Raw genomic sequence first — 17807 nt, 5'->3', positions numbered from 1 at the left:
CTCTCTCTCTGACAAATAAATAAATAAAATCTTTAAAAAAATAAATAAATAAATAAATAAATGAATAAAATCTTAAAAAAATAAGATAATGCTTTGTCTTTGATATCTTATCTACGTGCATCATAACATTTTCCTATGACATTAAAATGCAAACATTTTAACTGCTGAATCATATTCAACAATCTATTTTTTTTAAAGATTTTATTTATTTATTTGACAGCAGAGATCACAAATAGGCAGAGAGGCAGGCAGAGAGAGAGAGGGAAGCAGGCTCCCTGCTGAGCAAAGATCCCGATGTGGGGCTCGATCCCAGCACCCTGAGATCATGACCCAAGCTGAAGGCAGAGACTTAACCTACTGAGCTACCCAGGTGCCCCTCAACAATGTATTTAACCACTATCATCTTACTAGAGATTTAAGTTGTTGCCTGAGTAATTCTGGAACATAAGCCTGCATTTCAATTTTTATTAAAAGATTATTAAAAATGAAGTTATTCGGGGTGCCTGGGTGGCTCAGTGGATTAAAGTCTCTGCCTTCGGCCCAGGTTATGATCCCAGGATCCGGGGATCGAGCCCCACATGGGGCTCTCTGCTCAGCAGGAAGCCTGCTTCCTCCTCTTTCTCTGCCTACCTCTCTGCCTACTTGTGATCTCTCTGTCAAATAAATAAATAAAATCTTTAAAGAAAAAATAAAAATTTTTAAAAACTGAAGTTATTCAACCAAAAATAGAGTTAGGAAAGCTTCACTATGTGAAACGGCTTCCCAGAAACACTACACAAATTTAAATTTCTATCACCAGTATCTATAAGTGGCTGTCTTAATCTAAACCAAATACATTGAACCAGTTTTTAAAGTGTAAAATAACAATTATGAATACTTGTGTAATATTTATCATAAGATGTGACATAAGTACTATTACACATTAGGAAAATGAAAAGCACAGAAAGGTTAGTTGAATTGACCAAGATCATACAACATCTAAGTGGCAGAAATGGTACTCAAATTATGGCAGTCCCCTTGCTCCAGAATTCCTACTGTTACTCATTATGCTATAGTACTTCTTGAAAACAGTACCTCATTATTTAACTTTTCATTTCTTTCATGACTAGAAACGGTAAACAGACTTTTAAGGTTTATTAACATTAGCACCCTCTCTTCTATGACAATCCATACATAATTGGTAATACAATTGGTAACTTCTTAATTCAAATATTTACCAGTGCTAAGCATTTTACTAAGCAATGGGAAGAACAGGATTTAGAAAACTATAGTCCTAGGGGCATGTGCACCCCAATGTGCTCCCCAATGTTATAGAAGGACTTATAGCAGCAATGTCCACTAGCCAAACTATGGAAAGAGCCCAGATGTCCATCAACAGATGAATGGATAAAGACCACACACACACACACACACACACACACACACACTGAAATATTATGCAGCCTCAAAAAAAAAAAAAAAAAAACAAAAAAATATTACACCAAAAAAAAAAAAAAAAAAAAAACGCCAAAATCTTGCCATTTGAAACAATGTGGATAGAACTAGAGGGTAGTATGTTAAGCGAAATAAGTCAATCAGGGAAAGACAATTATCATATGATCTCATTGATATGAGGAATTTCAGGAACAAGACAGAGGATCACAGGGGAAGAGAGGGAAAAATGAAATAAGATGAAACCAGAGAGTGAGAGAAACCATAAGAAACTCTTTAATCCCAGGAAACTGAGGGTTGCTGGAGGGAAGGGGAGTGGGAGCAATAGGGTGGCTGGGTGATGGACATGGGAGAGAGTATGTGCTATACCCGGTGCTGTGAATTGTGTAAGACTGATGAATCACAGACCTATACCTCTGAAACAAATAATACATTATATGTTAATTTTAAAAAAGAAAGAAAGAAAAGAAAACTATAGACCTTGCCCTCATGGAACTCAGTCCAGGGAAGAGAACTAACAAGTAACAAACAACTGAAATATCATAGTAAATATTATGATGATGGTATGCGTACAGAATTTCAGGTAAGGCTGCTTCTAACCTAGATGGAAAACTAGGGAAGAGTAGAGAGGCAACTGGATAAGTGAAGTTAGATCTGAAAGTAAATGAAATGAAAGTAAATTAGCCTTGAAGGACTTAAAGAATTTTGCTAGGGAAAACCATGAGAAAAGAGAATAAACAGGATAAAAAATAATACACTAAAGACATATAAGCTATGAGAAAGGAGAATAATAAATCTGAAGCTATGATAATTAAATCATCCAATGTCACCAGTACAGTCAGCAGAAATGAGAAAGAAAGAAAGAAAGAAAGAAAAAGCAAGATGGTAGGGAGAACACCAATGTTTTAAGAGATGGGCAAAGAAAAAGCGAGCAGTTCTCCACTAACTATCAAGAAGTACAAAATGGTAGCCACAAAACCAAAAGACAACACAGCATACTATTACAGAAACCATGGACCAATGAGGGGAGAGTGTAAAAAAAGTAATTAGCATTGTCAAATGCTTTCAATTCTTACATCCAGCGTAATAAACTATTCTGCACCCTAAAATTTTTCACACCATATTCCCACTTTAACCAAACCTTGCTCTCCCTCAAAGACACAGTCTGTCTCGGAACTCTTTTAAATAAAAATTGATCAACTGATAAACTCTCACACCCCATGTCCATTTCCAAAAATTAGTCTTCCACTCCAAACCACTCTGATCTGGCTCAATCCAAGCAGTGAAATCACTCTACTGATCTTAGCCATCTACAAAACATCCCGGTCATTTCCTACCATCACTGATACCTCTTGTCTTTTGCCTTTTGGTTCATGCATATTTTCAACACCAGCGATCCTAATCTCTAACTCAGAAAAAGCATCCCATGGTCACCAATTAACCTTTTTCATTAATTACCCTGAAATGCTCCATTCTTCAAAACCTTATTTAAACAAATGCTGAGAGTCTTTAATATGACTTTTAAAAAATACATTTAGGGGTGCCTGGGTGGCTCAGTGGGTTAGGGCCTCTGCCTTCGGCTCAGGTCATGATCTCAGGGTCCTGGGATCGAGCCCCGCATCGGGCTCTCCGCTCTGCGAGGAGCCTGCTTCCCTCTCTCTCTGCCTGCCTCTCTGCCTACTTGTGATCTCTCTCTGTCAAATAAATAAATAAAATCTTTAAAAAAAAAATACATTTAAAGGAAAGATAAAATCAACATTTATAATATCAACATCCAGAGATAGCCAATATCACTGGTGTGATACATAATACATAATTAAGATCATATTAATAATTTCATTCCAGTTTTGAGCTTGAAACACCAGAGAAAAATTTCCAATATCACCTGAAACCCCAAAATAGTAAACTCTAATGCCCTATTCTCTAAGGATAATGCCCCACCCTCTTAGTACCCCAAAGCTTATGCTGGACAACACATCTACTATTATATATGGATGTTGCTTTACATGAGGTAAACTTATTTTTTTGAAGACAATAATTTTATTGACAATCAAAAATCCAGGGAATATAAAAATAAAAATACTATAAAATCTAAAAAATAAAGGATTAAACTAGTAAGATACAAATGCTGCCCTAAGATAGAGAACATAAGATGACGCAACGTACCTATGTAAAAAAGTCTGGAAAAGTGTCAAGACAAAAAAAAATTGTTACGGTTTAGAGAAATGGAAATCACTTAGCACATACTAAATTTGAGGCATTTGTATTTGATGAGATTCTAAGGGTGTTTGGCTAAGTATTAGGGCACTGTGATAACTGTGATTTATAATAAAAAATATATAATTGGTCTTCATTCAGCTCCTGTCCACAGCTCCTAAAACCCTTAATGTTAAGTTTCCGTCCACTTAATGACATGCCTGGGGGCTAAGGGCTCCTGCAGAACCCCAAATGAGGGCTGGTTGCCAAGGGAACCAACCGTACAGGTTGGTGAACACGTGGAGATACTGAGAGGGTGGCACACCTTGACAGTGTATGGAAGTTCTACATCCCTTCACACATACCTTGCTCTGTGCATCTCTTCCATCTAGCTGTTCCTGAGCTGTATATTCTTTTATAATGAAGTGGTATCCCAGCAAGTAACTGTTTTCCTGAGTTTGGTAAGCCATTCTAGCAAATTATCAAACCCAAAGAGGAGGTCATAGGAATCTCCAATTTATAGTCAGTCCGAAGAACAGGTGACAAGGTGGACTTGCACTTAGCATCTGAAGTGGCATCAGCCTTGTAAGACTGAACCATTAACCTGTAGACTCTGAGGCAAACACCAGGTAGAAAAGTATCAGAATTGAACTGAATTGGGGGACACTCACTTGGTGTCCACACAGAACTTAAGAATTGCTTAGTGTAAAAATCACTCACACAGGGGCGCCTGGATGGCTCAGAGGGTTGGGCCTCAGCCTTTGGCTCAGGTCATGGTCTCAGGGTCCTGGGATCGAGCCCCGCATTGGGCTCTCTGCCCAGCGGGGAGCCTGCTTCCCCCCTCTCTCTGCCTGCCTCTCTGCCTACTTGTGATCTCTAACCATCAAATAAATAAATTAAATAAATACATTTTTAAAAAATCACTCACACATCTGGTGGCCAGAAGTGTAAGAGCAGAGTGATGAATATAACGGAAGCAAGTGTTTCAGGCATCAATGCAAGACATGATAGTACTAAAAAAGAGAAGAAAGACAAAGGCGAACAATTTAATGGAATTGGAAAGAAAAATTAATCTAAATTCACCCTTCAAACATGGGAGCAGCAGCATCTAGAATAAAAGCATGAATCGGAGTCCAAAACTGTTTGGATATACGAAAAAAGTCTACAAAGATGAACTATCAGTATCTGAATGAATACTGATCATTACTTGGGAATAATAACCAAAACCATATCCTCATGAGTTTGGGGGTTACTAAAAATAATAAATACATACAATGGAGAAATGCTTGAAGCTCAACCCTTAGCCTATATTAATAGCAAGGCCATTCTCAACACAGCATGACGTGCCAAAACCCAGAGAAAATTTTAAAAACATTTAAATTTAAAAGGTAAAGTTTCAGGGGCACCTGAATGGCTCTGACAATTGAGCATCCGACTCTCGATTTTGACTCCAGTCATGGTCTCAGGGTCAGAGACTGAGCCCTGCATCATGCTGTATACTCGGCATGGAACCTGCTTAAGATTCTCTCTCCCTCACCCTTTGCCCCTTCCCCTGCTTGCATACAAACTCAATCTCTCTCTAAATTAAAAAGAAAAAGAAAAAGAAAAAAAAAAGTGAAGTTTCAGAATCCCAGAAGACTAAAATGTGAAAGAATTTGAAAATAAGAAGCCCCCTTCTATTGACATTTGTTTCGCTGCACACAGATGTCACTGGTACTTAGTGATCTGACTTGTGCTCATGATTTGAGAAAAATGTGCTAAAGTATTAAACTTAGTGTGTGAATTTTGTTTTTTAAAAGCTAATACAATTAGGGATGCCTGGGTGGCTCAGTCAGTCAAGCGTCTGCCTTCAGTTCAAGTCGTGATCCCAGGGTCCTGGGATTGGGCCCTGTGTTGGGGCTCCCTGTTCAGCGGGGCATCAGCTTCTTCCTCTCCCTCTGCCTCTCCCCCCACTTCTGCTCTCTCTCGAATGCATGCATTCTTTCCAATAAATAAATATTTTTTAAAATTTTTAAAATATAAGCCTATATAATTAGGATAGATTGTAGCTACCAAGACTATTTCAATCATCTGACATATTCAAATCTGAACAAAAGAATACTGGTATACTTTCAGAAAAAAAGTTAAAAAAAAGAGAGTAGCAAAATTTAACATATATATGAAAACAATAATGAGATACCCCTGTATATCTATTAGAGAATCCAAAATCCAGAACAATGACAGCATCCAATGCTGACAAAAATGTGCAGCCATAGGAACTCTCACTTATTCCTGGCAGGAAAGAAAAACAGAACAACCACTTTGGAAGAAAACTTGGCAATTTCTTTTAAAAGTAAACATAATTTTAGCATATGACTCAGTAATTATATTCCTCGATAAACGTGTGTCTATACTAAACCATATGTATAGGAGCTTTATTCATAATTACTAACTTGGAAGCAACCCAGGTGCCCTTCAGTAGGCAAAGGGTAAACAGTATTACATCCAGACAATGGAATATTATTTAGTGCTAAGAAGAAATGGGCTCTAAAAACATAAAAAGACATGGATGAAACTTAAATGCATATTACTAAGTGAAAAAAGCCAATGCGAAAGGCTACATATTGTATAATTCCCAATTCTACGATATTCTGGAAAAGGCAAAACCAAAGAAACAGTAAGAATCAGTGACTGCCAGCGCTTGGAGATAGGGAATAGGATGAATAGGTGGAGCACAGAAGAATTTAAGGGCATTGAGAATACTCTGTATGACCCTATAATGATGAATACATGTCATTAAACAGTTCTCCAAACCCACAGAATGTACAAAACCAAGAGGGAATCCCAAAGTATATCATGTAAGGTTCATGAGTTATAACAAATGTATCCTCTCATGAGGGATGCTGATAATGGCAGAGGTTTTGCACATGTGAGGGCAAGGAGTATATGGGAAATCTCTGCACCCTCTTCTCACTTTTGCTATGAACTGAAAACTTCTGTTAAAAAAAAAAAAAGAAGTCTTTAAATATATATACACATACATACATATACAGATACATTCATTCTACGAGTTACTACCAAAAGCCAAGCTCATTTAGCCATATGAAGTACAAACTAAAAAGTCTTACCATACCACTACCCCATAAACATAGACATATTTAACACCTAAATTCTGTAATGTCAGGCAGGCTTAATTATAAGCTTTATTCAGTCCTCCGAGCATAACTTTTTTTTAAGTTGAAAAGAAAGCACAAAACAAGTAAGACCAAAAGAAAAGGAAGGAAGGAAGGAAGAAAGGAAAAAACTGGACTACACGTGACACAATGAGATGGCTTATTTAAAAGCAAATGTAAATAGAAGTCAACAATACTGTGATAAGTTATAAATATAATGTAATATCTACAGTAACCCCTAAAAATCTATAAAGAAATGTACTCAAAACCACTATAAATAAGTAAAAATGAAATTCTAAAAAACATTCAAGTAACACATAAGAAAACAAAAAAAAAACAACAGAGAAAAGAAACATAAAACAAATAATTAATGGTAGGCTCAAGCCATAACATTTATATTAAATGTAATAATTATCACATTAAATTACATTAAATGTAAAATATTAGGACTGAATCTGGCAGAGTGAATAAAAAAAAAATCTCTGCTGTCTAGAAGAAACTCACCCCAAATATAATTATTCAGTAATTCACCTAACAAGGAAACAAAACCCAGTAAAAATGCAGAAAATTTTCATGATACATTTAAAAACTTTATATGACAGCATACAACTGCAGAAAACACATTCTTTTCCAACACAAATATTTCAAAATTTAACTAACCACCAGGTGACAGTGCAAATATATTCAAAGGAAAAAAGCACAAAGTATTTTCTGACAACATAATTAAAACAAAATCAACAACAGAAAGACAACAAGAAAATCCCGATGTCCAAGTAGTAAGTTTACATCTAATTAACCCACATGCCTAAGAAGAACTATAATGAAAATTAGAAATTCTTTTAAACTAAAGAATAACAAACAGAATACCATACTAAAATCATTAGATGCAAAGGCCTTAAATCCTTGTATTGGGGGCGGGAGGGGAAGTCCGCATAATAATATGTATATCCAAGTTAACAAATTAGGAAAGGAACAATAAAATAAAACCAAAGTAGAACATTAGAAATTGTAAAGAGCATAAATTAGTAAAATGGAAAAAGATAAAAAAACAGAGACGATAAACAATGACAATAGTTGGTTCTGATTGAAACTGATACATCCCTGGCAAGACCTGATCAAGAAAAAAAGAGGAAAAGACAAAGCAGCAGTAAGGAGAGTCAGGAATGAAAAATATCAGTAAAAAGTTAATATTAAATAATTAATAACAAAACCAGGCGTCTGGGTGGCTCAGTTGGTTAAGCCTCTGCCTTCCGCTCAGGTCATGATCCCAGGGTCCTGGGATCGAGCCCCGCATCGGGCTCTCTGCTCAGCGGAGTGCCTGCTTCCTCCTCTCTCTCTCTGCCTGCCTCTCTGCCTACTGTGATCTCTCTCTCTGTCAAATAAATAAATAAAAAATCTTTAAAAAACATAATAATAATTAATATCAAAACCAATATGCCAATAAGATGAGGAAAATTTAGATGAAACAGACAACTCCTTGAAAAAGTATAACATGTCACGGGTGACATTTTTAACAAAAACTGAATAAGCACAACTGTTGTGTAACAGTTATTTTGTTCTAGAATAACTGAATAAGCACATAAGTGAATCAATAGCTTAAACCTTTCTGCAAGCAAACAAATCCAAAGAGATTCTTCAGTAAAATCTTTAAACATTCAGCAAAGATACCCTTCCTAGACTATATAAATCCTTCCAAAAAACAGAAAAAGGGTACATTCCCCCAAATCATTTTAACAATCTTTATAGCAAAGCTGGAAAAGATCAGTGTAAGAAAAAACTTACAGCACAATGTCACTAATGAAAATAGATGCAAAATCCTAAGCCAAGTATTAGAAAACCAAACAATATAGAGGTAAACACATGGCCAAGTTTGGTTTACACAAGGAATACAAGTAGTGCAAACAACCATCCTGGTGGGGTTTCCTAGAATGCAAAGTGTTCAGTGATAAAACTAGAATATGCCTGGGCAAATCAGGATGGTTGGTCACCCTAGGTGCAACGCTGATTTACCTTTTAATATTAAGCCAATGTAATTATTCACATTAACAGAATTTTTAAAAAATAAGTATCACCTCAGATGCACAAAAATTTTGAAGAATGCGCAATCCCCACTCATGTTTAAAAGGAAAAATGTCCTCTTAGGAAACTGGGAATAGAAATTTACTTCCTTGAAAGATAAAAAGTACCTACAAAAAAACCTCCAGAAAACATCATACCTAATGGTGACACGTCGAAAGCTTTCACTTTGAGATCAGCACCAAGACTAGGATGCCCCGCTATCACCACTTCTATTCATCATTGTACCGGAAGTCCTAGCCAGCAGAGTAAGACAAGAAAAATAAATAAAAGATATAAGGATCATAAAGAAAGAAACTAAACTGTTATTATTTGCAGATGACGGTGTGTATACAGAAGACATAAAAGAATCTACAAATAATCAGAATTAATGAGAATTTAACAAGGGTGCTGGATACAAAATAATTATCTATAAAAATCAATGGTATTTCTGTATACCAGCAACAAACAGTAAGAAACTGAAATTGAAGACACATTGTTTATAATAGTATAAAAAAAAATGATGAAGACCTAAGAACAAATCTAAAACAAAGATATGTAAGAATAATACCCTGAAAAATATCAAAATTTTGAAAGACATTCTTAGGACCTAATTATAAACAGAGAAACACTACATTCATGGGTCGGAATACTCAATATTATATACAGATATGCTCTCCCAAATTGATCTATGGAGTCAAAGTAATCCTAATAAAAATCACAGCAGGTTTACCATGAAAATGTACTAGGTGGTTCTAAAATTTATATAGGAACAACAAGAGTCATAAATAGCAAGAATTTGCTAAAGAAGAACAGTAACTTCAAGTTCTAATATTTAATACATTGTAGTTCTGCCAAAAAGATAAATACACCAGAGAAGCAGAAAAAAGAGCCTAGAAATGGACCCTCACATATACGGACACATTATGTATGACAAAGATGGTGCTTGAGAGCAATAGAAAAACAATGGGCTTTTTAATTAAGGATGCTTGGACAACCGGATATCCATATGAAAAGCTGCCTATCCCTCACATTATACACAATAATAAATTCCCAAGCAGATTATAATCTTAATGTGAAAGATAAAAATAAAGCTTCAAGTACTTAATATGGCAAAATGTCTCCATGACCTCAAGTAGGAAATTCCTTACCTAACACAAAAGGCACTAATTATAACAGAAAAGACCAATAAATTTAACTCTACTAAAAACAGAAACTTCATTGGTCAAGGACATCATTAAGATAATGAAATAGCCCAATTAGATGAAGAAAATACTTGCTGAAGATATAGATAGATAAGACAAAGAATTCTTATCTAGACTATATAAACAACAAACTCTTAGAAAATCAACTAAGTAGAAAAGATGCAAAAAGTTTAAACAAGTACTTTATACATACACAAAAAAAATCCAAATGGCAAACAAAAAACATAGTATGTTCAACCTCATTAGTCATTAGGAAAATGCAAATTAAAACCACAAAGAAACAGCAATACATACTCTCAAGATTAGCTAAGCTAAGAAAGTCTATTGTGATACCAAGTATTGGCAAGAATACAGTGCAAAAGCAACATGTATACAACACCTGTAGGAAGAGTAACTACTACAGCTACTCAGGAAAACAGTTTGTTATATGCTAAAGATGTGTCCTATGACTCATCAATCCCACTCCTACACACATACCATAGCTACATATGCATACATACACCTGGGTACATATACAAGATAGCAGCACTGTTTGTGAATAGGCCAAAACTGAGAAGAACCCAAAAGTCCAACAACCACAAAACTGGGGTATATTCATTTAATAAAATACTATACACAAAACTAACCAACGACAGCCAAATACAACAATACCGATGAGCCATAACCTTGAGTCAGAGAAGAACAGAACAAACATTACAAATTGCAGAAATAAATATACTGAAGTTAAAAAAACCAACTTATAAATACTTAGGCATCGGGGCACCTGGGTGGCTCAGTGGGTTAAAGCCTCTGCCTTCCGCTCACGTCATGATCCCAGGATCCTGGGATCGAGCCCCGCTCAGGCTCTCTGCTCAGTGGGGAGCCTGCTTCCTCCTCTCTCTCTGCCTGCCTCTCTGCCTACTTGTGATCTCTGTCTGTCAAATAAATAAATAAAATCTTTAAAAAAAAAAAAGAAAGAAAGAAAAGAAAAGAAAAAAAGTCAGTAGGGGAAAATAACTCAAAAATTAAATGTAGGATTCTAATAGCCCAAAAGGACTAGCAAGATGTGATACTGAAGTAAATAAGTATGTTAAATATGAAAAGCAGATTTAACTTCTTAGATTGATATATATCAATATCTAAACCAATACCCATCATAACCCTAATAAAAACTAAGTCTAAGATCACAAAGTTATTTTCCAATGTCTGAATGCTAATCTTAGAAAAATAAATTCAAAAGTTGTAGTTTGCCTCCTGGTCAGCCTATATTTTGCTTGAATAAGTTCAAGTAAAAATTATACAACAGAGATAAGAGCTCTAACAACTATATTTACTTTGATGATTAAGCATGCAAATATTTAATATATACAAGAAAATATAGTCGCTTTATTGTCTGTACTAAATTATGAGGTATTAATCTTCTAATTTCCTAAAGTTTATTTTTTTATTTATTTGAGAGAGAGAGAAAAAAATCCACACAAGTGGAAGGAAGGGGTTGAGGAGGAACAGAGGAAGAGGGAAAGAGAATTTCAAGCAGGCTCCATACCCATGAAAGAGCCTGTCCCACCTGGATCTCATAACTCTGAGATCAGCACCTGAGCTAAAATCCAGAGTCAGACACTTAACTGAGTCACCCAAGCACCCCTAGACTAAAGTTTATTATGATTACATAGCACTACTGTACCTAACTCCAATTATGAAGAAGTTCATAAAGTTCAAAATAATTTTTAAATTTTTAAAAAATTATAAATGTTTAAAGTCTGCTAACCTAGCACTAAACTTTTAAATTTGTAAACTTTTGTTAACCTAGCTCCTCAGTCCCTTGTATAATTAAATACAAAATACTCAAAATCACTCAATCATGGATACATTAAAAAAAAGAAAACCAAAATGTATTAATGACAATATAATCAGTGCACAGAAAAGGCACCAATATCCAGAAGTACTTAGAACTAGTGCACTTCTTGGTTAAATTGCCTACCATTAGAAAATATGGTTCAAGGGGGGGAAAACAAATCATTTAATCACAAGGATAAAAGTAAAGTTAAGCTGTAAAATTCTATAGCACAATTAACCCAGATATTTAATGAATAAAATATAGAAACACTGATAGTAAGAGCTATGTGATCAAACACAGTATCTCAGAAGGTATTACTCAAGGCCATCAGCCACCACATCAGAGAAAGGACAAATTCCTATCACCAGGAAGAGTTATTTACTAGGAAACAATTCTCTATTGATTTCTCCCATTTCAGAACATGCTGTCATAGCTTTTGTTCCAAATTACTTTTCAAGGATGTTTCTAAAGCAAACACCCTGGCAAGACAGAAATGGTGACTTTTTCCAGGACAAAGGACAGATTTGTTTTCTGATCAATATGATAAAAATGGTATCTCCCTGAAGGGCAAAGACTAAACAGGTTTTCCAGCAGACCCTTTTAAAAGACTGCAAATTTCTAAGCTCTGGGTTCCTTTGTCATTACATAAATCCACTATATGTGCAGCATTCACCTGAGCCCATCTCTACATCGCCCCTTTGGGACTTGAGGATAAGAGAAAATATGCAAACATGCAGCAGCTGTACTAGATGTGCCATAATAAAGTCCTCTATTTCCAGCCCAGAAGTCTCATGGAACAGACAGCACAAGTGAAACTGTGACAGGCTAACTCATCAGCTTGCTAGTAAGGTATTAATCTCAGAATCTTCAGGGTTTTTTTTTTAGAGCTACATGCTGTATCCTTATTACCTGAGACATTTTCAAATCTAACAATTTTTTTGCAAGCATTAATAGATCCCTACAAAAGCAGTGAAAAACCTCAGGGGCTAATAAAAACCTTAAATAATAGAGGACACAGATAATGACCAACCATTTAATTTAACCCCCAAACATCCTCATATTTCAACTATACACTTAATTGAGTCATTTACTCATTCATTATCAGGTAATTTCTCATGTACTTAATCCCACTTTCAATGAGTTCAAAGTCTAAGGCAGAAAGAAGCATATGGAACTACTACAAAACAATTTCATTCTGTTTTAAAGTTGGGAAGTATAAATGAAATGTGAAAAACCATCACTTCTCCAAAGAATTTTCTACAACAAAAAGATGTTGAGTGTACATATTAAATTAGTGATTTTATTTGTACATCCAGTATTTTCAGCTTTGCTATTTAAAATGTAGTCCAAGGACCAAGAATATCAACACCTGAAGCTTGCTAGAAATGCAGATTATGGGGCCTAACAAGATCTTCAGGTGATTCTCATGCATACCAAAGTTGAAAAAGTACCCAAAAAAGAAAAAAAAAAATTGAGAGGAATAAATTTTACACCTGATCTTAGCCAAAAGGCCAAGAAGCAACAGAGAGGAAGAAATTTTAAATTTATAGTGAAGATAATGTTTTTTGTCATTGGACATATTAAAATCAAAATTATTAGCTCAGCAAAGCTTAAGGATGAGAAAAAGTCATAAACCATGTAAAGAATATTTAGCTGTTAACAATATCATAATACAGAAAAATCTAATTTGAACAAAGTATGAAAAAGTTAAAAAAAATAGATATCACGAATAATCAAAAAAGGGGAAATACCAAACTCAGATAATGTAAAGGTTCTGACAATGTACACTAACAGTACTTCATCAATATAAAGACATCTCTCATCTTATTTTTAAAAATAATAGACAGCCTAGAACTTAGCACATCATATATTTTTATTAGCACATTATATATTTTTTAAATGACTAAAAACCTAATTAGACAACCTAAAATAAAAATGTAAAAGATTTGTGACAGTTAGGAATTTAAATATAAGACTGCTTTCAAAGTTATATCAGCATTGTCCCCATAGCACAGGATTTTACCTTTGATTTTCCCATATTTTGTACAAGTCTGAAATGACTAAGGAATTTTATGAACGTTAAATTAGAACATTCTGATTATAAGATTATTAATTAAAAATTATCTTTTCACTATCCTTCATGTCTTATGCTTTCCAAGTTTTAAGTAGGTAGCTATATTTTTACTTGCATTTTCCCCCAGCATGCATTTTTGCCATAAGAAATATTTAAAACACTCTCTACTTGAGACTATATTATCTAAAGTTTCCTAAATTTTCTTTTCAGGGTGAAGGGTAGGCTGTCATTTGATAATTCCATTTTCTATTTTTTGCTGCTTTGAGGTAAGTCATTGTATTCAATCCTACAGAAAACTTTTCAGCACATCTCCAAAAAGGGATTTTTAAAGTAAAGAGTTCTAAGGTAAAAGAAGTTAAAATAACAAAGAGTTAGAAAACTGCCTACAACTTAAACACTTTTTAAGTGTTTAAATAAACTTTTTAGCATGTAATGCCTTTACAAAAATGGGGAAAAAATGGGAACAGTCAGCAACAGTAAATGAGACATTATGTAAAACATACAAAATAATATACCTCTCTCTTATTTCTTCTTGCAACCTTGAGGAATTCCATAAGGATCTGTAGTTGGGCTGCATGTGATTCCTATAATAGAAAATTATAATTGTTCTTTTAAAAATATAACTACGAGTTCAAAGTTTTCTTTAACACCACAGTATAACCAGTATGAAGCAAATTAATGCATCCATTTAGCCTATTACTACTATTTAATCAGTTTTCCTATTTACTAACTGGCATTTTTAAAATCAAACTATTTTCAGGGTGCCTGGGTGGTTCAGTTGGTTAAGACTCTGTGTTTTGCTCAGGTCATGATCCCGGGGTCCTGGGATTGATCCCGGGGTCCTGGGATGGATCCCGGCATCAGGCTCTCTGCTCAGTGGGGAGTCTGCTTCTCCTTCTGCCCCCTCCCCCATGTGAGCTCTCCCTCTCTCTTTCTCTCTGAAATAAACAAAATCTTTAAGGAACAAAAGAAAACTAGCCATTTTCCCCAAAACTAAAACTAATTTTAAGAAATATAGCCATATGGGGTTTCCATGTCATGCTTTCCTTTCTCTTTCCTTCCTTTAAAATATTCTATCACTATTTTTGGCCATCTTATTTACTTTCTGTCTTAGTGCAGACCTCTTCGGGTTGGTTTTGTTGGGGGCTCTCTGTGCCTCCTGAATCTGGATTTCTCTTTCCTTCCCCAGATTCAGTTAAGTTTTAGCTATTATTTCTTCAGACAAATCTTCTGCCCCCTTTTCTCATTCTTCTCCTTCTGGGATACCTATCAAGTGACTGTTATGCTTGACAGTCTCTCTGACTTCCCTGGGTCTATTCTCATTTTGTGTATTTTTTTTTCCCCTCTCATCTGCTCAGCTTGATTACTTTCCATTATACTGTCCTCCAGGTGGCTGATCTGTTCCTCTACTTCCTATTGGTTGCTATTTATTCCAGGTGGTCTATTTTTATTTACATTTAATGAGTCCAATAGCTCTAACTCGTTCTTTCTTGTGTCTCCCATCTCTTGTTGGAGGATCTCATGGAGGTTCTGCACTCCTTTCTCAATTCTAGAGAGTATCTTTATGCACATTAAATTTTCTATCAGACATATTACTTATCTCCATTTTGTTTAGGTCTCTTGCTCTGATTTTGTTCCGCTCTTTCATTTAGGACATATTCCTCTTTCCTCACTTTGTCCATTGTTGTGTCTATGTGTTAGGAAAGTCAGCTACGCCTCCCGCACTTAAAAGTAGTGGCTTTATGAAGAAGAGGTCCTGCAGTGCAATGTCTCTTTTTCACCAGAAAATAGTGCTTCGGGATGTCTTCTATGTGTGTTGCTACAGGGGTGCCCTTTCATTGCGGTTGGGCTGTATTTGCCTTCACTCCAGCCTGCAATGGCTCTCTGCCTGTTGTGGGCAGAGTCTGGTGTGCCTGTGGTGTTAGTGGGCTGGTCCAGGATGGCCTTGGGCTTGAGCTGAGTCAGCGCAGGTATCTGCCAGAGATGAAGAAGCGCCAAACTGCAGGCACTTTCCCTCTGTTGTCCCGAGAAGCTTTTGTTTGTGGGCAGGGCCTGCAGTCAGACCAGCTGCCTGCCCTCAGCCCACTGCTGGGGTCACAGTCAGACTGGTGTGCAGTTATCTTCCCCTCTCCCTGGAGCAGGACTTACTTTGCTGTGATACTGACCCTTGTCTGGGCTGTGCCCACACTGCCAGGCTTGTGGCCTTGCTTTAATGGGATCCTGCCAAGAGTAATCAGAGACAATGGATCTGCTTCGTTGTGGCCTCTTATCTCTATAGGGCTGCAGAGTGTGTTCTGCCAGTTTTCGGGTTGCTTTCTGGGTTATTTATGCCGATGTAGGTGTTCTCTAGGTGGCCACACGGGAACAGGTGAACCCAGGATCCTCCTACTGTGCCATCTTTCCAGCAGCCCGACAAAATTGTATTTTCAATAAACCCCTATCAGTATATAGAAATAAACTATAGGAAAAAATATAGCACAAAGGCCGGGAGAGGGGAAATGAAGTATGTTACTGTAAGATTCCTGTAAATATAGATAGATGAAGGATATGACTTGAAGGCACAATGTAACGACAATTGTATTAAAGACCCAAAAGTGGGTCCCTGGGTGGCTCAGTCAGTTGAGCATCAGCCTTCAGGTCAGGTTGTAATCTCATGGTCCTGAGAGAGAGTTCCACATCAGGCTCCCTGCTCAGCAGGAAATCTGCTTCTCTCTCTGCTCTTCCACCCACCCCCTCATATTCTCTCTTTCTCAAATAAATAAAATCTAAAAACAAAACAAAAAACGAAAAACAAAAGGAACCACTAAAAAACAAAACAGAAACTTACCATGATAAACCCACAAAGCAAATAAAATGAATTCAAGAAAAATACCCAATCTAAAATCATATAAATCATGTTGTCTGACAACGCAATTCAACTAAAATTCAGTTACCAAAATATCTATTTGGAAAAGTAGCAACATCCAACACACACACACACACACATAATACACACACACACACACACACACACACACATACACACACACACACACACACACACACACACATCAGACTACTATCAGACTGGCAATAACTAAAAATGAGAAAATACCAGGTGTTCATATAGTACAAAAGAGCAACCTGGCAATATCTGATATGTTAAAATGTGCATGTGAATTCTATAAACAGTAATTTCATTCCTTAAAACACTAAGTGTATATACATGAGCACAAGGAAACATGTATAACAATATTAAATGTAATAATGACACTCACAGCTAAGAATTAGGAAGAACGTAAATATCTACCATAGGGGAACAGATATGTTCATGCAATGGGTTACCATTAATAAGTTAATATGAACTAGATCTATATTTACCAACATAAACCTCAAAAAGTAAACAAAGAGGCATATGTCAAAAGGATAACTATAATATGAAACTTTTTATATAAACTTCTTTTAATTTTTTTTATTATTTATTTATTTTTGAAAGAGAGAGAGAGAAAGAGAGAGAGAGTACATGAGCACACACAGGAGCATGCCAGCGGCAAAGGGAGAGGGAGAGAATCCCAAGCAGGGTCCATGCCCAGCTCAGAGCCCAATTTACTTCACAAAGATTTATTTCTTTAAGAGAGAGAGCACACGTGTGAACATGGGGAAGGGGGGCTGAGGAAGAGAATTGTGGTAATCACTGCACAATACATGTATGTCAAGTCATTATGCTGTATAGCTTAAGCTTATGCAGTGCTATATGTCAATTATACCTAAGTAAAACTAAAATAAATAAATTAATTAAAGATAAAGGCCCGTTTCCCAAAAAATATGGGAGAAATTTCCACCAGCCCTGCCCACCCTCCCACCTAGAATGGGAGAATCATTTTGGTAAGCACAACCTA

At 35.9% G+C, this 17807-nt stretch overlaps 1 protein-coding gene across 2 annotated transcripts in view; it reads right to left on the bottom strand.

The window, feature by feature from the left end:
• Positions 1–17807, bottom strand: part of LOC111150846 (ring finger and WD repeat domain 2) — a 249971-nt gene that overhangs the window by 189285 nt on the left and 42879 nt on the right. For both annotated transcript variants that reach the window (XM_022508477.1, XM_022508479.1), the window contains exon 6: positions 14445–14513. In XM_022508477.1, coding sequence (XP_022364185.1) covers positions 14445–14513 — 69 coding nt within the window. The remainder of the gene's footprint in view (positions 1–14444; positions 14514–17807) is intronic.

This window comes from Enhydra lutris, unplaced genomic scaffold (assembly GCF_002288905.1).
Source record: "Enhydra lutris kenyoni isolate GAN:26980312 unplaced genomic scaffold, ASM228890v2 scaffoldscaffold24, whole genome shotgun sequence".
Lineage (NCBI taxonomy): Eukaryota > Metazoa > Chordata > Mammalia > Carnivora > Mustelidae > Enhydra > Enhydra lutris.
Note: the sequence above shows the minus strand (reverse complement) of the source record. Positions and strands in the feature narration are given on the sequence as shown.